General features: G+C 38.7%; 1 protein-coding gene across 1 annotated transcript in view; it reads right to left on the bottom strand.

Moving 5' to 3' along the window:
* egg (eggless) overlaps nt 1-23092 on the bottom strand; it is a 351731-nt gene that overhangs the window by 149727 nt on the left and 178912 nt on the right. The window contains exon 15 of the mRNA XM_068226657.1: nt 19048-19193. Within this exon, the coding sequence (XP_068082758.1) occupies nt 19048-19193 (146 nt within the window). The remainder of the gene's footprint in view (nt 1-19047; nt 19194-23092) is intronic.

The following is a 23092-nucleotide window of genomic DNA, read 5'->3' as shown; positions in this document are numbered from 1 at the left end:
AAATAATTGTTGATCCTAGGTTTCTCAAGAGACAGATTGCCACATGATTCTCACCCTTTGAGTCTGGCCTTCTTGCCATACGTACAATGTTCAAACACGTCAGTTACAAACATGGCCCTTACATTAAAGTGAGCGACATGATCATTTTCGAGGTACCGCTAGTGTATTTTTCAGTCTTCTTATTCAGTCTGTTAAAGGTTTCTTTTTTCGGTGTGCCATCTATAGGCTATCCAAAGAATTTGTGTAGATTGTTCAGTTTTTATACAGAAGTATATTTTAATATCACCACAGTCTTGATTTTATGTATATTTATTGCGTGTGTACACGGTAGTTGGTGTAGGCTGTCATTAATTTTATAAGGCGAATGTTTTCATGTGTGCGAAATGTAAGTTAAAGCATGAATTCCATATGATCTCCGCGTCAAGCTTAGGAGCACCCGCAACATGGTGGTACGCGCATGGACATGTCTTCCCCAGTCACACGCTCCTGCACAGCCAGTGGTGTGGGGCCTTGTAAACTCCATTGTCATAAAGCAGCAAAATGAAATGGCGTATGGCTTTTAGTGCCGGGAGTGTCCAAGAACATGTTCGGCTCGCCAGGTGCAGGTCTTTCGATTTGACACCCGTAGGCGACCTGCGCGTCGTGATGAGGATGAAATGATGATGAAGACAACACATACACCCAGCCCCAGTGCCAGCGAAATTAACCAATTATGGTTAAAATTCCCGACCCTACCGGGAATCGAACCCAGGACCCCTGTGACCAAAGGGCAGCACGCTAACCATTTAGCCATGGAACCGGACATAAAGCAGCAGCAATAGACGAAATCAGACCTGAAATGGTGAAGTATAGTGGGAAGGCAGGGATAAAATGGCTTCACAGAGTACTAAGATTAGCATGTAGTATTGGTAAGGTACCTTCAGATTGGACAAAAGCAGTAATTGCACCTATCTAAGCAAGGGAACAGGAAGGATTGCAACAATTATTGAGGTATCTCACTGATTAGTATACCAGGCAAAGTATTCACTGGCATCTTGGAAGGGAGGGTGCAATTAGTAGTTGAGAGCAAGTTGGATGAAAACCAGTGTGGTTTCAAACCACAGAGGGGCTGTTAGGATCAGATTTTCAGTATGCGCCAGGTAAATGAAAAATGTTACGAGAGGAACAGACAGTTGTGTGTATGTTTCGTAGATCTAGAGAAAGCATATGACAGGGTACCAAGGGAAAAGATGTTCGCCATACTGGGGGACTATGGAATTAAGGGTAGATTATTGAAATCAATCAAAGGCATTTATGTTGACAATTGGGCTGCAGTGAGAATTGATGGTAGAATGAGTTCTTGGTTCAGGGTACTTACAGGATTAGACAATCTGTCACCTTTGCTGCTCGTAGTTTACATGGATCATCTGCTGAAAGGTATAAAATGGCAGGGAGGTGGAAATGTAATAAGCAGCCTGGCCTATGCTGACGGCTTGGTCTTAATGGCAGATTGTGCCGAAAGCCTGCAGTCTAATATCTTGGAACTTGAAAATAGGTGCAATGAGTATGGTATGAAAATTAGCCTCTCGAAGACTAAACTGATGTCAGTAGGTAAGAAATTCAACAGAACTCAATGTCAGATTGGTGATACAAAGCTGGAACAGGTAAAAAATTTTAAGTATTTAGGTTGTGTGTTCTCCCAGGACAGTAATATATAAGTGAGATTGAATCAAGGTGTAGTAATGCTAATGAAGTGAGTTAGCAGTTGTGAACAACAGTGTTCTGTAAGAAGGAAGTCAGCTCCTGGACGAAACTATCTTTACATCGGTCTGTTTTCAGACCAACTTTGCTTTACGGGAGCAAAAGCTGGGTTGACTCAGGATATCTTATTCATAAGTTAGAAGTAACAGACATGAAAGTAGCGAGAATGATTGCTGGTACAAACAGGTGGGAGCAATGGCAGGAGAGTACTTGGAACGAGGGGATAAAGGCTAAGTTAGGGGTGAACTCGATGGATGAAGCTGTGCGCATACCCCGGCTTCGGTGGTGGGGTCATGTGAGGCGAATGGAGGAGGATAGGTTACCTAGGAGAATAATGCACTCTGTTATGTAGGGTAAGAGGAGTAGAGGGATACCAAGATGACAATGGTTAGACTCAGTTTCTAGCTATTTAAAGATAAGAGGTATAGAACTAAATGAGACCACAACACTAGTTGCAAATAGAGGATTGTGGTGACATTTAGTAAATTCACAGAGGCTTGCAGACTGAATGCTGAAAGGCATAACGGTCTATAATGATAATGTATGTATGTATGTATGTATGTATGTATGTATGTATGTATGTATGTATGTATGTATGTATGTATGTATCGTACCACATGGATATGACAAACCAGCTGTTCAGGTGCCTGATTTAACCCTGAGGAGGTACAATGACTGAAGATGCCTTCAATGAAAGGCGAAACATGTCTCACATTTCATAAGGTAATAAGGATCAAATTCTAATTGTATAAGACTATAATGTATTGAATACGTGGTTAAATAATAAATTAATTAGCATCCTACAAGTAGAGATGATGTATACCGCTATGACTGGAGCATTTTCAACCTTAAGTAGACCTGTGATAATGAACTATAAACAACTGATAACCTCGATAGTAGAAATAAATGTCATGATTCTGGGTTATGATAGGATTAATCGGCATACATAGAGCTATATTTTATTCAAGTCAAGTCAGGATTGATATTGCAAAATATTCATTATTAGTGGCACACGAGAATATAATTAATTTCAGGTGATAGTGTATCATCACTAGAGCCCGGATTTCCATGCAAATGCATGTTTTTAAATAAACTGGATACACTTCTCAAATTTTGCAGATATTCATTTTATGGCTTAACGATTCCAAATAACCGTTCTTTTTCCATGCATGTTTGCATTGTTTGGCTGTTTTAGGAGAAAATTCATATATAATGCATATTTTGAATATTTTCGGATTTAATAGCGAATATTTGGACATTTAATATTGCATAATATGACTATTCTTCTGACTTTGGCGCTTATATAATGTTAACTTGCATGATAGTGCCTTTTACAATGTTGGTTTGCAGAATTTGGGACCGCTATTCCAGGTTGTAGAGTATAAGCCAATTAGCCTGGGCGTCAGACGATTCGGGATCTATTAATCCTATTCTCGCCCATGTCAACGAGGAAGCCTGCTTTCTTTTAGAGATCACTAACGAATTTAACCTTCGCCAAGTTTGCGGTTTTCCAACACGAGGAAATAACTTCCTGGACCTTGCTTTCGTGTCTGAAAAAGTCACTAATAATACCCTGTGTGAAGCAACAGAACAGTTAGTACAATCAGATCATTCTGCGCTTGAGCTCAGACTTCATATTTCCCGTGTTCCTCGTTTACTACAGACTACAAAATCATTATTCATTTGGACAAAAGCAGACTTTCCCCATCTACGAAATATCTTATCCCGTTGTCCGTGGAACTTGCTCGAATCCTGCCCATCTCTTGATGCCGCAGTTGACTTGTTTTATGACTTACTGCACAGCGCTCTTCAGGATGCCGTACCTTCCCGCATCATGAAGACCAGGCGTCTTCCCTCTTGGTATGATTCCGAACTTACAGACAAAATGCGGGCAAAGGAAAGAGCAAGGAAACGAGCTGCAAAGTCTTCACTTCCTTCAGATTACATCGAATTCGCGGCGCTAAGAAAGGAATACAAACAAATGCAGCGGAGAAAGTACAGGGATTATGTCGGGTCTGTTGAGGAAGATATTATCAGACACTCACAAAGATTTTGGAAATTTATTAATTGCAAAACAAAATCTAGGCGGCTACCATCTATGATGATTAATGAAGACAAGGAAATTAGCTCATTGAAAGAAATTCTGGATAATTTTGCTGACACTTTCAAAACATTCCATCCACCCAGTGTTCCTTGTAATTCTCACACCGAACAATTAGGCGAAATTAATTTATCATCAGTAGTAACTTCGGCATCGGAAGTCTGCAACATCTTGAAGTCGATGGATACGAAGAAGTCTTGTGGTCCAGATCAAATTCCAGGAATTGTGTTACGTGAGTGTGCTGAGGAGCTGGCAACCCCACTAGCTACGATAATCAACTGGTCTCTTCGTACAGGCAATTTCCCGTCGGAATGGAAGAAAGGCTATGTTATTCCAGTGTTTAAGAAAGGTGACAGATCTTTATTTGTCAATTACAGACCAGTAGTTCTTCTTTCACTCATATCCAAAGTAGCGGAAAGAGTCGTATACAAAGCCGTGTACAGTACAGTCAGTGGTTTAATTAATATTAACCAGCATGGGTTTGTCCAGAAACGCTCAACTACCACCAATCTTGCTGTGTACTCCCACTTCATATCTAGCGCTCTGGACAATTGCAAGCAGGTTGATGCCGTGTACACGGACTTTTCTAAGGCTTTCGACTCAGTGCAGCATAATGCTCTTCTGACTAAGTTGTCAGCATATGGGATTCATGGAAGCTTGCTTGAATGGTTTAAATGTTATCTTAACGAAAGAAGGTATTCAGTAAAATACGAGGGTATCATTTCTCGCCCTTATCAGCCTATGTCTGGCGTCCCACAAGGTTCACTACTGGGACCTTTATGTTTCCTTCTATTTATTAATGATCTGCCATCACAAATCCATTCGAGCAACTACCTGCTCTATGCTGATGACCTTAAAATCTACAGGGTAATTGAAAAGATGAGTGATTGCGAATTGTTACAGTCTGATATAAATAATATTAGTGATTGGTGCAAAAACTGGCATTTAACCCTAAATATTTCAAAGTGCAGTGCGATATCCTTCACGAGAAAAATGCAAGTTAATGTATTCAATTATAATGTAGGGAATCAAGAAGTGAAGCGTGTTAATAAAATTAACGATCTTGGTATTATTTTTAGTAATCAAAATGGACTGTCTTTCAATGAGCATGTGTTAAATATCGTTAACAAGGCATTTAAAACGTTAGGCTTCCTCAAAAGAAATTGCAAGAGTTTTAAATCTGTTGTCCCATTGAAAACCCTGTATTTTTCGCTTATACGATCTAGTCTAGAGTACTGCTCTGAAGTGTGGATCCCCTCACAGCAATACTTAGTTAATGCCTTAGAGCGAGTACAGATCAGATTCTCAAAATGGATTAGTAAAAAGTGTTTGGGTATCAAGCTGTCATCGACAGAGTATGATTTGTTTTGTACAAATATGTGTATTGAGTCGCTTAGGACTAGGCGCAGGTATGTCAACGCACGTCTCATACACAAATGTATCGGTAATTTCCTTGACTGTCCCAATTTACTCCAGTTGCTACCAATTCATGTTCCTTCCCGCAATACCCGACAGGCTGTCACCTTTCACTTACCCAGGTGCAGAACGGAATCACACAGGAACTCTTGGTTTATGCAGGCCCTAAGATTCCTGAACGAAATTAGCGGGGTAGTGGATATATTTCACTCGTCAGCTAGTGAAATTCACAGACATCTTATGGACACTTCATAGACAGAGTGTTCCTTGTATCTTGTTCTGCCCATTTAGTAACTGAAAGTTATACTTCCTTCCTTCGGTCATTTCAAAACATGTCTTTTATCCTTCGTAATGTGTTTTGTAAATATGTATATATTATATATTGCTTATTTATAATTAGTGGTAGTAGTAAGTTCTGTTAATATTGTTATTATTTGAATGTATTATATCATCTGTAATTGGAGAATCAATAACTCTGTTGATGATAAATAAACAAATCAAATCAAATCAAATGTCTGTTATTGAGGGACGGAGAAAATGTATTCCTGGCATCCTGTCTGATAACCGAAGTTAGTATATACGGTAGAGGTCCTATAAAGCAATTAATCAAGCACTTTCTTATCTGTTGCCTGAGTAAAAGTTGACTTAAGCCGAAAGGCCCCACGCCGATCTCTGTAATTCTTAGGAATAAGGTACCCCCATTATTCATTGGTATAAATTTAACCGTAAATTGTGTATTACTAAATTACGGCTCATTTTTCGTCACTGTTAGAGGAAAAAAACAAAACAAAACTTGTATCACACTTCTGTGGCACCGTGTTGGTGAGATAGCACCTTACAAAGCTTGGTTTTGCATTGATCCCTCTTCGGTTGTTATCCTGGAATTTTCTACCCGGAACTCTCACTCGTCACACATCTTTGTTATCGCAGCTTTAATCTTTAGTAGTTGAAGACATCATCTGCAATCATCGCGTGGAGAAGTAGCTGCGGCAGCTAGAGTTAGGTCGAACAAAGTGATTCCGTTCAAATCCTGACTTTGAATTCGTCAAACTTATATAAGAAAATGCAAAAGACGTACAATTTGACTTCACTTTGTCCCAGATATCTGCATTTAAGTATGCAATCGTCACTTCTTGTGACGTAGAAAGATCATTTTCTGTGTTCAAGAATATGCTGACAGATAAACGGGTGAGCTTAAATCAAGACAATTTGGAGAAATTACGGTAGTTGTACAATATTTCAAAAGGAACTGAATTTTGATTGTGCATATTTTCCTGTTTATTGTGCATGTTATGCCATATGAGGCGGTCCGTTCCAAAACTCGTCTTATCCATCATAAGTGATTTTTCAGGAAAAGCGAAAAACCTGTAATTTTTGTAATATAAGTCTCACTTGTTTAAATGTATTACGACGTGTTCAAGTCCAATGTCATAGGGTCGTCTTACTGAAGAATTATAAATATAATTAGTAGAACGTCAATAAATTACATTTGTATTTTGGATAAGACGAGTTTTGGAGCACCCAAAAAATTCAAAATATATTACCTCACACAACTTATTTTAAAACTAGAAAAATGAAAGGATTTAGAATATAATGTAATAAAACTCACCAGTACACTCATGCACCTTTTTGCTATCAGTATAATGATATTCACAAATAAATTAAACACAGCAGTGTGATTTATCATATTTACATCCTATCCATAGTATTTGGAGATAATTCTTCCTTTATAGGCTACACTGCACTCACAATAGAAGTAACTCGAACAAAAAAACATCACTTTGTTGTTAATCAAACTCTCAAATCTGTTCCCTCCTCTTGAGGTCCATCACAAAGAACTTCTGTTTCTTCAACAAGATTGTTTTTGTCTACAGAAATTGAGATGAACAGATTATTATAAAAAGAAAGCAACTCATTCCTATCCCAATCCATTCCAAAATGCTTTTCAAGCAAACTTTTTAAGTCCTTTACTTTGGCGGGATTCAAGTTTACTCCTGGCAATAATTCAGGTGGCATTAGCATATCTCGGAGGCGTTTTCCCTTTTTCATTACGGATTTTCCTAAACCGATCTCTGAGCTGTAATGAGGTTCTCCTCATAAGGGTGACATTTCCCAGTGAGTCTTTGCTAATAACAAATCGTTTCACTGAATAAAATTCAAAGTGCCAAGATGCAGGCATTTTCATCATATTTTCAGAAACCATTTTCCAATTCTTCACCGAGCAGTCTCTGCCAAACTTGAAGACTGCAGCATGTTTGCTAAAGATGTCTTCATATTCTTCTGGATTACAGATTATAGGGCATTTCCGTATCTCTCTCTCTCGACTTGAGCAAATACCCTGTCAGAGGGCAGAAATGAGTGGTCTGTCATAGGAAAGACCAATTCAACACTTTCTATATTAGGCGGAGCTGTGTGCGTCTAGAAATATGAGCACATTGCAATCATTGTAGAATTGCGGTTCTGTCCTCCGCAGCGATCTGCACGAATTCGTATAGTAGTGAAGTTTGACAAATCAGTTTGTGATAATCGATGGTAAACTGCACATGACGTTTCATTAGACCGATTGTTGAATTCATGCTCCATCAATGTGTATGTAAAAACATTCTCCTTTGTCAACATGGCATGTGAGGTACCCCTCACAATGGTAAAATTATAGGTGTACAATTGGCGATTGTAATAAGCAATTTGATCTGGAACTTTTGGATTCACAAGATTCTTTTGGCAGTCAAATGAAAATATTGCCATTCTGTCCCTTTCTTCTTGGAGCTTTTTGAAAAAAGCTGCAGCCCTTAGTTTGTGTACTCTAAGTTCCAAGATTAAATCATTCTTCAGTGATACGTTCAAACTTTCAAGTTTAATTTTCTCCTTGAGCTCTATGCACTTTGTGGTGTTCCGAATCCTATGTTGTAGCAACGCATAAAAATTTCACGGAAGAACCACTGCTTCACCCAGAGTTCTTCAGGTGATTTCTTGTTATACATTTTGTAAAGCTTAGCGATGCTTAAATTTCCGGGTAGATACTGTCTGACCAGTGAATTTCCGCGGCAATAGTGACTTTCACAACACTGCAAACTTTTAATGAAACGTTTCACGGAGTGCCTCTTTTCAGTGTACTCTGGTTTGATTCTAGCTTTTCCCCTCTTTTCTGTTGGAAGTTTCCTTGTCGTGAAGTGATTTCTGGCAATCCTCTGAACCCGATCTTTGCTGACATGCAATACATTCAAGAATGTCTTTTGGCAGACCTGAATGTAAAACTGTTCTGTATTAGGAAGTTTTATATACCTTCCACAACAAGAGCAATATTTTCGGTCATCTTAATACACTCTATTCACAGCACAAATCTGCATGAAAGACTAACACAGTTCAAGAACAACTCAAAGAGTGGAAAGACTGGCATAAAACGCGGGTAAATTGTGGCGTGAGTCACGTGCTAAAATTATCCTTCCTATTGGTTGATTGTATATGGCGAGTTTTGGAACGACAAGCGCCGTGGATAAGGCGAGTTATGGAACAATAGCCTAAGTTTGGTGACAGATTTCTATGGGAAAAGGTGAGTTTTGGTGCTTAATTTTGTGATAGAACTATCGCAAACATCACCAAGAAGGCAATGCTACCTCTAACTCATTAAAAAAAAAAAATGGATTAGACGAGTTTTGGAACGGACCGCCTCATATGATAGTGCATGAATGCATGCATATTTTGAGATTTGATAGTGCATGGAAATCCAGGCTCTAATCATCACATATGGAAGTATGTTACTTATTGGCACATATCTGATTTCATAATTCCTAGTTAAATAAAATATATGTATGACATCTTCAACCTTGCTTATATGTTACATGAATTAAATATGCAAATGTTAGATGGAATATTATTTCGCAATGAACAGTAGGTTAGTAACAGCGAATGTTGGCTGCATATACAAGAAACTTATTGAGTATTCTGAAACCTGAATAAATAACAGAAGTCATAATAAAATTCTGTTAAAATTCAAATAAAATCAAGCTAAAGTTCAGATAAAAATTCAGATGAGTTCAAATAATTTCAGATTGATTAGTTTAAGAATGTAATAACGCAATTAGATGATATAAACTTGTGATGTTGAATAACATAATTTTTTGTAAGACAAGATATACTAAACTTCAATCTTCAGTTAATGGTATAGACAAAGATGTATAAATCAGCTTAGAATAATGTATATTGTCAAGTGTAGATGGTAAGTCAAGAATTTTCATTCATAGGAGGGTGTAGAGAGAAAATCTAGCCCATTTCAATTAATGATGAGGAGCAAGTGAACAGTAAAGCAGGATCGTACCACATGGATATGACAAATCAAGCTGTTCAGCAGTAACTAATCATTTTGGAACTCAAGTTGTAAATATTTTTCTCTTCCAATTCTTTTTATTCTCGCATTATGTTTAATAAATAGTTATAAGTTAAATGAATAATTTGAGGTATTATTTATGAAATGTTAGAAGTAAGATATTGCATTTTCGAGTTAGTGTATTCATTATGGCTTAACGATTCCAAATAACTGTTCTTTTTCAGTGCATGTTTGCATGGTTTGGCTGTTTTAGGAGAAAATTCATGCATAATGCACATTTTGAATATTTTGGATTTAATAGCGAATATTTGGACATTTGATGTGTCGGATGGAGACGTCCATCACAAAGATAAAAACAGATAAATGTGGTCATTGGCGCATCGAACCTCTTTTGAATCCCACGGTGAAAACTAATCCAAATTTGAGACACGCCGAGATGCTGACTTGGAATCTTTTATGCTGACCGACCTGGATGCAGGAAGGGCATAATACGGATAGTTGGCAGTCCCCATGGAATATAACGTGAGTTAAAACTGTCCTCTTCTTATTCTGTGCAAAATGCTGCTATGTGGCATGTAAAAAGCTACATAACAACAAAGGCTGGTAACGATGGATCGGTCAATTTTCGCAGGAACTGCGGGTACCGATAGATCATTATCTTGAAAGCATAAGGGTTAAAGATCCGGATGTCAGTCCACTTTCTGATAGATTTTAATGTCTTCATTAGAAAGGAATTTCACTTTTTCCGTACCCATACCTAAACTATCACAAGACAAATATGCACCACGCTAGTCAATTTCACACAATTATGTTCCTAATCCAGATATAGGCTACCGTATCACGCGAAAAAAAATTCACTATACCACTCACCACAAAATAAATTTCTAACTTCTGAATGGAATACAAGCACACATAGGCTCACTTTTTCCGTAATCATGCAACTGTGGCGATGGCTCTTACCCGAGTTGGAAATCATGTTTGTTTCACAAATAACATTAACGAAACATGTTATTTCTAACAAAAAACATTTTCAAGGCTAGGAAAAATGTGATTGTACTCGTAGTATGCGGTAATAGCAAAAATTTGTGATGTGATAGGTATGTTTATTATGTTCCTAATCCTAATATAGGCTACTGTTCTGTACAATAACAAATAATTTACTTTAACACAATTTTATTTTTTTATTTGCTAGTTGCTTTACGTCGCACCGACACAGATAGGTCTTACGGCAACGATGGGGTAGGAAAGGGCTAGGAGTGGGAAGGAAGCGGCCGTGGCCTTAACTAAGGTACAGCCACACCATTTGCCTGGTGTGAAAATGGGAAACCATGGAAAACCATTTTCAGGGCTGCCGACAGTGGGGTTCGAACCTACTATCTCCCGAATACAGGATACTGGCCGCACTTAAGGGACTGCAGCTATCGAGCTCGGTCACAATTTTATTAATACTATTCAACACCATCTTCAAAACTATAGGCAAGGAAACTACATAACAACATAGAACAAAACACTGTCTTTCTTCTGCTGGAAATTGATTATTCGCAAAAGGTATAAGTCACGTTCTCCACATTCTCCCACCTTGCAAAAGCAGTTTTAAAACACATCGACAAATGAAAATTATACTCTTACACTTCACTCATAGATGTGAACCACTATAAGTCTAGTTTCTTGAGTGGTTGAATGGCTCTACCACAGCGAGTCTTGAATTCACTCCTGTTTTCACTCCTGGAGTCACTACTGGCAACATCTTCGTTGTTTACTGTTTCTCCTGTTTGGTATTACGAAGCATTGGTAAAATATTTCTTCTCAAGACAGTTTATCTCTAGAGGATAAAGTCTTAGTCCTGGACGAAGCAAGACACCAGTTGGTGTCTTAATCCTGCCCAGACGAGTCACACTGTCTCTTCCAGGTAACAGCTCCACCACTCTTCCTAAGGACCAGTTGATTCGCTTCTTGTCGTCACTCTCCACCAACACGATGTCTCCAACTTGGAGGGATCCCCGTTGCTTTTGGCTCCGTGACTGAAGAAATCCCAAGTATTCCTTTTTGAAGCGCTATCTAAGGCTCTCTCAAACAGCTTGTAGATAACGCCATCTGTCGTTCAAATTGCAAGATTGAACTTGGTCCAAGTTGGTTATGTTATTACCCTCTAGATTTTGTAGTTCATCTTCTTCAGAAACATAAGTTAGAGGTCGGTTGTTCATCAAATTCTCACAATCGCACAAAAGAGTGCACATTTCTTCATAATTTAGACAAGCCTTGCCCAAATTACGGCGTAGCAAATCCTTTAAAATCCGAATAAGTCTTTCCCAGAATCCTCCCCACCAGGCTGCCGTGGGAGGGTTCAGCTTCCAGGTAATTTTCAGACCACATGTCTTCTCTATTTCAGTCCAATCCAATTGTTCCAGTGCCCTATGCAGTCCTGTGAAATTTGTCCCATTGTCAGAATAAATGGTATTCACTCTTGCTCTTCTTGTCACAAATTTGCGTAGAACTTGGACATAAGCTACCATACTAAGTGAAGTGATCAACTCTAGATGCACAGCCCGATAAACCGCACAAGTGAAAATAACAATCCATCCCTTTTCTGCACCTCGTAGGAATACAGGGCCTGCTAGGTCTGTACCAGTGATCTGGAAAGTACTCGATGTCTTAATTCGATCCTCTGGTAATGGAGGGAAAGGTACTTCCAAACCTTTAGTAGAGTTACGATGACAGATCACACATCTCCGAACAACTGCTGCCACCGTTCTTCTTCCTCTAAGAATCCAAACCCTTTGGCGCAACAAAACAAGTAGCGTATGTGTCCCAGCATGATTATGAAAATAATGAAACTGTTCAATCATCCTTTCAACCATTACATGTCTTGATGGAAGTACAATTGGATAGGTATATTCTGGAGTGTCGTCAGAATCAACAACTCTTGATTTCATGCGAAGAATTCCTTTGTTATCTGTGAACACCTGCAGATTCTTCAATTGCTCCTTTCTTTCTTCTTCATAAAGAGTTTCAGTCTGGATAAGGAAGAACAGCAGCTTCTCAGCATAGAGAAATTCTTCACTACCAATTTCTTTAGATACATGATCCCTATGATTACACTGCCTAATCTCAAAATCCAAGCAATAATTCTAACGATTTTAGTGTATCCAGAGAATCGTGAGCTTAGTTGCAGTAAGATCGTTCTCACAACAGTGATCTTGGCAGTTACAACTGTTTTTCTTCTTTCCCTGTTGACTTCTTCCCATACTGGTTCAGGACGGTTAGAGACCCATTCTTCCTCTTTACTTTTAAGCCAAGAGGGGCCCTTCCAGCATCGGGATCTCCAAAGCTGTGCAGGTGAACATCCTCTAGACAGCAGGTCTGGTGGGTTGAGACCGCCCGGAATGTGCCCCCATGAATCAGCCTTATTGCACTCGTGAATCTCCTTTATCCGATTCTCTACAAACACAGACCAATGTCCTTTGTTTTCTATCCAGGATAAGACTACTGTTGAATCGTACCAATACACTGTGTGTATATTATCCCAATGTAGGCATCGCAGGCTCAACCGAGACATCCTAACTCCAAAGAGCGCACCCAGCAATTCGAGACGAGGTAGTGTTAGTTCCTTGAGAGGTGCCACTCTAGATTTAGCCATCAGAAGGCTCAGTTTGATTTCATTTTCATCTGTCCTCAGAAATATACAACAACCAAACGCCCGTTTGCTGGCGTCAACAAATACATGCAATGAGCTGTTGTCATTCAGAAAAATCCTTCTAGGTATCCGGCAGTCATGTAGGTATTGTAGCTGCTGATTCCATTGATGGAATTCTTCACAGATATCTTATGGTAAAAACTCATCCCATGCTATCTTCTTTTGCCATGTCTTCTGTAGAATGAGTTTGGGAATAAGGGTTACTGGGGCCGAAAATCCAACCGGATCAAATATTTTTTGCACACTGGAGAGTACCACCCTTCGGGTTACCAAACCTGTAGTTGGGTTGAAGTTGCATCCAAGTTCATCTACGTCACAATACCATCGAAGTCCTAAGACATTTTCAATCTGAGGAATTCACCCATCCCCTCAAATTGAAACCTCTTGTGCCTTTAAAATAAATGGCCCAATCTCTTCTTTTGAAACAACTCCAGTCCAACTCAAGTCCACATAAAATGCATGTTTCAATTTATTACCTACTTCCTTCAAATGAGTTGGGGCACCATCCAGAAGGTGGTTCAGTATTGAAACCAATAAAAAGGGACTGGAACAGACCCCAAAAACCACCCTACAATGTCTAGAAGTGGCGACCTTTCCCTTATCCCACCAAAACAAAGCATATCTCTATCTTCAGGATCAATTATAATCTGCAGGAAGGCCTTCTCTATATCAGCAATTAGACCTATAAGGTAGGATCGGAAATTGGTAAGTACGGATGGAACAAGGTCAATGAGGTTTGGTCCAGGTTCGAGGCACTTATTTAAAGAATTACCATTTCTGTCCTTGTTGAAAGCATCAAACACTGGCCTAATCTTTGTAGTACCACTGTCTTTCAGCACAGCTCGGTGAGGCAGATAATGCATAGGTCCATCCGAAACCTCGTTTGCAACGCCTTCAATGATCCCCTTACTTTCCCATTCTTGAAACACTTCATCATAATCCTGAAATTTCTGCATTCCTCGCAACCAGTGGTGGTTCGTGACATTTTACTCTGACAGGGCTGTGCCGTCATCTCCCCCCCCTCCAACGGCCCAGTTTTCACTGGCCAGCACCACGATAATTGTAGATGAAATTTAATAATGATAATGATGATGATGATGATAATAATAATAATAATAATAATAATAATAATAATAATAATAATCCTATGACACTGGCTAAATACTGTAGGTATCTTCTTCCAAGGCAGAACGATCACGTAGCGAAAATCAGATAATATTGCAAAGCGGAAAAAAGTAGAAACTTAAAGCATCGTAAATCCGGAAGCATTACAATCTACATACCCTTAAAACATCGACAATAAACATATACTTATGTTCACAAAACCACTAAATTTATGACTCGATATACTTTTCAGGTTGAGGTTAAAAAAAAACATAGGCTAATATATTACAACACATGTAGGGAAGTGAAGTGAAGTGAGGTGAGGTGGAAGTGAAGAAAACTCAACAACTGAATCCGAAAAACAATTCTAGTAGATTATGAAATGTCAGTCAATTGTTAATATAAGTATAAAGTTCGTACTTTGATGATAATGACGGGATGAAGATACACATGAAAATAATACAAGAAAGTAGGTAACGATACCTTAGCTGACTTAGTTGTATACAAAATCCATTCCCCTCACCTTTTGCTCTGCGAAGTGGTTGATGACACGTTCGTTGAAGTTAAGAACTGCCAACAGCTGTTTCTCGATGGAGCACATAACAAGCGCGTTAAGTCAGTCTTCCTCCATGGTAGTCCTAGTGAACGACTTAATCCTTTTCAGCGTAGAGAAGCACCTTTCATTTTCTGACGTTGTCATCGGAATTGTACATACATTAGCCGGCTAACAGCTACTGCAATCATGGCTACTATGGCACTCAACTGTTTCACTGATCACAAACGACAATGACATTCACAAGAACAAATAAACAATGCACGCCCGGGTTCCTTTCGGCTTCCTCAAATCTCAAAGCAATGTGACCAACGTACAAATAGTGCCGTCACCTTACGATTCGATTTTAAATCTATATTTTAGCTTATTTTTAGAACTGAATTGTTCAAATAGCCAGTCTAATGTAATCCATTGTTTTGTAAACAGTTTTGGAATTAACCTCTAACAACAGTTAACGTAAGACGTGTGGGAAAAGGCCTAGGTACATTGTAAAGTGGTTGGCGACGTTGCTATGGGCTCTGCCGGACAGACCATATACCCTTCAAGTATTAAATGCTCTAAGCATACACTCCGCCTGCACTCTTCCTTCCCCTAACAAGCCCAAATCGTCTTCCAAGGCTCCTCCCGCACCCCTCGCTCTTGTTAAACTCTACGAACTTACTGGGGGCTCTCCTGCCAGCACCCGACCGCCTAATGTCTAAAGAGAAAAGATTGTGCTGGACTAAAGAGAAAACATCGTGCTTGCTGAACGGATGCCACGGTCAGACAGCCTTTGCCATGTCTTTGAAAATAAAAAAAAATGAAACGTTTACAGCCAAAACAATAAAGATAACATTGTATAACTGAATAACACACTACCATAAGTTAGACTTTGCTACATTTGTCCATCTCTTTATATAATCAGCTACGGAGTGAAATTATGTTACGTGTTTTAGTAAACGCGGCGCCCAAAACCCCTTCATGCACGAACCGCCACTGCTCGCAACTTTCTTGAAGTGTTCAACAATCGTTTCTCAGTAACTTCACGATTTGATTCCAGAGAAGTACAACCGTCAATCCAAGGCAGTTTAACAATGTAGCGTCCAGATGCTTCTTCTCTCTTCACAGTCTTACTGAAGAAAATCTTGACCTGTTGTTTCCTCTCTTCCTTTTTGATCTGCTCACCAGGATCTTTTATACCCATAGCTTCAATTTCCCACAAATCCGCTACTCTTGTTGACTGAGTCAATGAAAGTAGAGTGTAAGACGAGGCAGTTGGTGAGGTGGTCTCAGAAGGGCCCATAAGTGTCCACCCCAAACAAGTTCTCACAACCACCAGATTCTTGTATACGTGCACAAAGTCTGGTGTGATTATCTGAGCCCAGACATCAGCTCCTAACAATACCTGTATTTCACTAGCATTGTTATCATCACACTGTCTAACATCAGTAAGTTCAACTCCCTTATCCTTCAGTAAATTAAACAAGTCAGCATCAACTAGGGGAGCACTACCACAAATACAGTCAGAGCCTAACACAGTAACCTCACATCTGCTTTCCTCGTTCATACCCAACAGGGTTGTCTGATAGGACTCAAAGCTAACAAGTGCTGTTTTCCTACCTACAAATAATTCTTGACTTAGGGTTACCTTTCCTGTTTGTTCCAACTCTAATTTCTTAGCACAAGACTTCTTAATGTAGCTTTTCTGCGATCCACTGTCTCAAAGAACTCTCACTCTGTGAGTGAACCCACCAATAACTACCTTAGCAACTAAAGTCTGCAGACAGGTCACTTGTCCTTCGTTACTACCTGCTATCATGCTAACTGTATTTGAAACTGAATCATCTTTAGGTTCATCTGAGGCTGTCTTCATACACATCAATGCGTAATGTTTCCCTCTGCAAAATGGACACTTCACAAACATCTTACACTTAGCACTGACATGTCCCTGTCGTAGACACCTAAAACAAGCTCCCTTTTTCTGTAACGTCCCTTGACATTCTTCTAGAGAACAATCAATAGCTACAGCACAGTCTTGGGAGGGATGTGTGGTTCTGCTACAAAACACGCATACTAGTTCTCTGTTGTTCTTGCTTCCCTTACTAACCGAAACATCCTGTACTGAAACTAAAGCAGTTTCTGAAGGCATTTCTCTCTTCTTAATCTTGATTTTATCATCTTGCTTAACACAATCTACCCTCTCATTAGCTTCAAAAGAACCTTGCCTTAGCTTAAGTCGTTCATCCCCTTCAACCTCAGTCTTTAAGAAGGCTAACAGTTCTGTCAAGCAACAGTCAGGTTCCTTGGTAGACGTTTCTTTCGATACACGGTACCTGTCCCAGGTTTTAAACATAACCGCTGGTAAGGCACTCTCCACAAGGGGAAATAACATTGCTGTATATTTCTCCTTTGTCACTCCTAAGGAATCAAGCGCTCTCAACTGTCCTTCCAGACTGTCGTACAGTTGTGCTGTGGATCTTGAGCTGTCTTTCTTTAACACCAAGGATAAAAGTTCCCTAACATAGTATTCAATAAGTAACTCATCCTTCCCATACCTAGACTTCAACAAATCTATAGCCTTTTTATAGTTTTCCTTGGAAGGAGGAAAGTTTTCTACCAGTTTCTGAACAGGTGAACCAGGTTCCATACATTGAATCAAATAAACAAATTTGTCTTCATCTTTAAGGCTGCCATCTTCATGTATTTTAGCAAATTGCACCCAAAACCCAATCCAACCTTTCACATTCCCATCAAACCTTTTGAGCTCTAGTTTTGGTAGTCTTAATAAATCTCTGTTTGGAAGAACGTGAACAGTTACTATTGACTTCCAAAACAGCTTGATCTGCAACTTGTAAGGCCTGCACCTTCTCTCTAACCTTAAAAAATTTCAGTTCGTACTCACTGCAATTGTCGATCTCTGTTTCAAGCACGATGTCTTCTAGGTTTTCTCTTTGCAGCAGTTCATTGTAGACTTCATCATCAATACGTTTTAACTTCTCGTATCTTTCCACAAGTGAAGTATACCTGCTACGAATTTCTATATGGTCACAATCGGCAAGATTCAGTAGTTCTTCAAGCTTATTCACTTTGTGAGTAAATACGCCGCATAATACTTGTAGTTCGGTCATCGTTCTTCTAATTTATATTGATGTTGAAATTGCCTGTAATTCTACTGTGGTCGCCAAATGTTCTATACAATAACAAATAATTTACTTTAACACAATTTTATTAATACAATTCAACACCATCTTCAAAACTATAAGCAAGGAAACTACATAACAACACAGAACAAAACACTGCCTTTCTAGTGCTGGAAATCGATTATTCGCAAAAGGTATAAGTTGCGTTCTCCACAGCTACTGTATCACGCAACAAACATTCGCTACACTTCACTGTACCACTCAACACAAAATAGATGTCTAACTTCTGAATGGATTACGAAATACAAGCACAAATAGACTCACTGTGTTATTCGGCAATATTGCTGCTGACCGGCAAGCAAACTTGAGCATTCCTGAGGCTTAACAGCTTGCTCCCCAAATGTGCAAACTTATCCTGTGAAGTTCAGGAATTTAAGGCCTTTTTCCGTAATTATGCAATTGTGGCGACGGATTTTATCCGAGTTGGAAATCGTTTGTTTCACAAGGGAAAATTCGTGACGCGATAAGTGAGGTATTTTTATATAGATTGAATACGATGAGAATCAGGACTTCGAATTTACAACGTGCTAAGCGGGTAAACATGTTAATGAGAAACGCACTGACGAGGTTTTACTGTATTCAGTAGTGCGTTTTCTTACTTAACACGTTCTTCTTCGCTGATCCCTGCAGAAACGTTTTAACGAGGTTTTACTGTATTTGCAAATGATTTTGAATGTATGGACATGGACTACGATGAAACCGAAAACTTGGTGGCAGATTAGTTTCAGCGGATGAAACTTGTTGCCTTTTATACTACTAAGCATTGGATGAAATGTATAGAAATGTTCTATTCAAGTTTTAGTTTTCTTCTTTGTTTTACTCAAAACTGCCTGCAGACACATACTATAGAAAATGTTCGTGCCTGCCTGAACTAATAACACTAACATTACAAGAGCATATGCCATATGTCAGTCTGATGAAATCAATTTCTCTTACCTTTGCCAGCCACAAAGAAGAGGTATCACCAGAGGATTGTAGCCTTTCATGTCTTGCAAGTTATGAGGAAGATTTGCCATGCATAACTGACCACACTGGTGAGGACGGAACTTCTTTGGACAAGCTTTAGTGTTAATTTGGAGGTACTGAAACAGAGAGGTCTAAAATCAGTAAAATTATAGATTTCCAGCAAAAAGAGTATTTTCACAAAAAAGTAAAATACCGTACTTACGCGAATAATCCCCGCATATTTTTAAAAAAATTTTGAGGCACGAAATTGGGGTGCGGGTTTTATTTGCGTCAAGGTTGCCAACACGCTCCTGGCTCACCTAGTTTTCGATGCTGAGTGTACAGTTATGCTTTGTGCAATCGTAGATGGAAGAAAACTGTCCCCATATGTCATATTTAAACGGAAAATAATTCAGACTTTTAATTCTTAACTGACTTTACATTTTTTTAGTACCGTATTTTACAGAGTAATTTAAATTGAAAATATCTCCGCGTCACGATAGAATGCGTCTTCCGGAACGTGCAGGGGTAGCTTTTCGCACTTTCACTCAGTTTGTTGTGTCTATAGTGTGTTTCATAGTTGAAAATAGAGTGAAATCGTAATTCTTTTGTATTCAGCGTTTTAAGGAATGCCACAATATCATGTAGCAGGCAGTAAGCGGAAAAGCAGAATCCGCAAAAACTGGCGAGGGTTGGCATTTCGGAATTACAAGATCGCTGTTAATTCAAAATCACGTAATTGGAAGTCTGATTTCTGTATTACAAAGACTTTGAATTTACGAGGTTTTACCGTATCGCAAAACTAACATCAGATTTCGCCGGTGTGTCTATTTCAAGTGTTTACATTGCACGAGAGACCGCATGGGAGAAGTCAGACGTGGAGTGTGATGAACTTGTTTTAGGAGAGGATTCTATATAGAGTAGAATGCAGCCGAGTAGGCGGTTCGAAGAAGGTTGCGCAGTAACATTTGCACGCTTTGTAGTATGACGGGTTTCCGCTGAGCCAATAGAATTATTTCAGTAAGAATTGCCTGTTTGTGAGGGTCACAAGTGAATGTTTTGAGTTTTATTTGCAAATTTCATAATCAACGAATTTAGGGAATTATTTGCGTGTGTGCGATGGATCCAGGAAGAGCAAAAAGGCAAGTATTGCATCGACAGGCGAGGGAAATAGTATTTAGAGTGTATTTTGTAAGCATGCAGCAGCAGGCGATCAGTGGTGCGGGGAAGGTGAGGAACGCCATGTTGCCACCCCTCACCAAGACAGCACTCACATGTGGTATCGGCCTGCGAACAGTACAGAGGATAAAACAAGCTACGGAAATAAAAATAATGCAGAGTTCCGGTCGCAAAGGAAGAACCCTAAGAGGAAGAAGCCATTGACGGACCTCGATGATTTCAATAAAAATGTTCTGCATACAACAATATTTGATATGTATTAAAATGGCGAATATCCTACGCATTGAAACTGGCCCGTCCATTTACCTTCCTTAATATCTCGAAAATTTCCCTCAACACTTTATCGGGGTTTGATGTTAAAAATTAATTTAGACTTTCAGGAAACATTTAAGCCCACGAAAAATATAGGTCATCCCTTTGGAATTCAAGATATAACTGGATTAAAAAATGTCTACACTTTCGTGCTGTTATGCTCTGCACTTCGCCATTTCGCCTTTCATTTCTCTCATACTTCCATTTACCTGCTTTAATATCTCGAAAATATCCCTCAACACTTTCTCAGGGTTTGATGTTAAAAATTAATTTGGACTTTCAGGAAACTTTTAAGCCCATGAAAAATATAGGTCATTGCTTTGGAATTTAAGATATAACTGGATGAAAAAATGTTTGTAATTTCGTGCTGTTATGCTCTCTACACTTCGCCGTTCATTTCTCTCAACTTCCATTTACTTTCTTTAATATCTCAAAAATTTCCCTCAACACTTTCTTGGGGTTTGATGTTAAAAATTAATTTGGACTTTCAGGAAACTTTTAAGCCGACGAAAAATATAGGTCATCGCTTTGGAATTAAAGATATAACTGGAAGAAAAAATGTTTAAACTTTCGTGAAGTTATGAGTAGCCAAATTATCATCACCGCACATCATACTTCTGTCTCTGTCTGGAAAATATATTTCATAGCAGTGATAATGTATTTTTATCATCTCAGGCAAAGCAGCTATATTCGTAAATTTACATGTTCACATTTGCGTAAAGACCACGTGGACCTTGCGGAGTGATACGAAATGTTTGTTTATGCCTACGTTAGTCTTTCGATGGAAGGAATTTTAGTTTCTTTCATTCTTTTTCAAAATGAGCCTTCCTAAAATGAGGGTGTGGGCATTATTGAACGGCGGGGATTATTCGGGTAAATACAGTAATTAAGATTATCTTATATGTGAAGCTTGATTTTAGCTGCCTGGGGAGACTGATTACCTCGAATCAAGTAGGGGTACATCAGTTGCGTTGACAAAGAATACTGTAATGTGTTTGAAACATCAGCAAACAGTACATAAGGTACATAAAACAACATGATTCAACCTGGTAGGAGAACTGAAGTAAAGATTAGTTAAGAAACAGGCATGAGCCCCACAGAGACTGAGGTGTGATGTGACAGGATATGAAATTAGTACTGGATGAAATGAAGATGGGGTAATTTTACTATCACTTTCATTCCAGCACCATTCCATAATCATTCAGTATCCTCTGAACAAAATGGAAATATGATTATCTTAAACATAACCATGATTTTAGATAGACCTTATCTGTGACTACTAATTCATTTTGTATGAATTATTAAATGTTACCAGTCACCATTTTATAAAATGTTTTATTCCACAATGCATTTCAGAGTCTACACTCTGAACATTTTGTTCCACTGGTAACAGTTTTAATTATTCATAAAGAAACAGGATATTTTTTTTCTCAAATTTCCTGTCTCTCCTGTCACTTTTATTCCAGTACTACTCCACAACCATTTACCATTCTCCCCAGATATGCAAGAGGCTTACCAGCTGGTATATTTTAATACCTTGGGGAGAGCTAGAGCTTCATCTCTTGACCTGGAACTTGACTGAAATCAGGTTACGTATATATATAAAGAATGAGAATCACATATCACTGGATGAGGAAATAGACTGAAATAGCAGTTTGGTATTATGTTGCTCTAAGCAAAAATAACTAAATGCATTTATACTAAAAGTTCCTACTAAAATAAGAAATCTAAAATAAATTTTTTTAAATATGCCATACTGTATCTATGAAATATCATCCAATTATGATCCTCAAGATAAAATTATTACTATCACAAAATGTTGTTTTGTTATCAGATTTCAAAGAGAATCTTTGGCTCTTTTCAATCTTTAAAAAACTGAATAACAAAGGCCAGGATACTAATCTTCACAATAGAAATGTACTCTAGGACTAAACCAACCATCAATAATCAGAGTGACATTCTACTTTCTATTCAGAAATATCTTCTACATTCTGCTTTGCACTGAAGTATGGTGACAGTGAGCATAATTAATCTAGAGATGATAATATATGAGGGCAAGGCAATTGAATACAAATTTGAAATGCCGTGCCAGGTTATGTCCGTTGGTAGTACTGTTACAAATATATATGTGGCAGCACTGTGTAGACAAGTAAAAACCACTGAAGTACTAGTGTAACAATGGTCATCACCCTTCATACAGGCACGAAAAAAGAACAGTGGTCTGTTATTCAGTTTTTAAGTAGTGAAGGGTTAAACCTATTTAAATTCATTGACAAATGATGATTCAGTAGGGTGATGCACGTTTGCCATAGCAGCCGCATGACAATAATCAGCCCCAGACAGCCTGTGCACCAATCACAACCATCCGAGACCTGCATTTAAGAGTTTTCCATATCCATCATTTCCCCAAACCTCACCCCTAGCTATTACCAATCAAGGAGGCACTAGGAGAAAAAACATTTCGTTTGGATGAAGATAAAGGTGGTGCACAAGTGGCTTTGCAGACAACTAAAGGATTTTTCTTTGTGGAGGAATACCTGTACAT

The sequence above is a fragment of the Anabrus simplex genome, chromosome 1 (assembly GCF_040414725.1).
Source record: "Anabrus simplex isolate iqAnaSimp1 chromosome 1, ASM4041472v1, whole genome shotgun sequence".
Lineage (NCBI taxonomy): Eukaryota > Metazoa > Arthropoda > Insecta > Orthoptera > Tettigoniidae > Anabrus > Anabrus simplex.
Note: the sequence above shows the minus strand (reverse complement) of the source record. Positions and strands in the feature narration are given on the sequence as shown.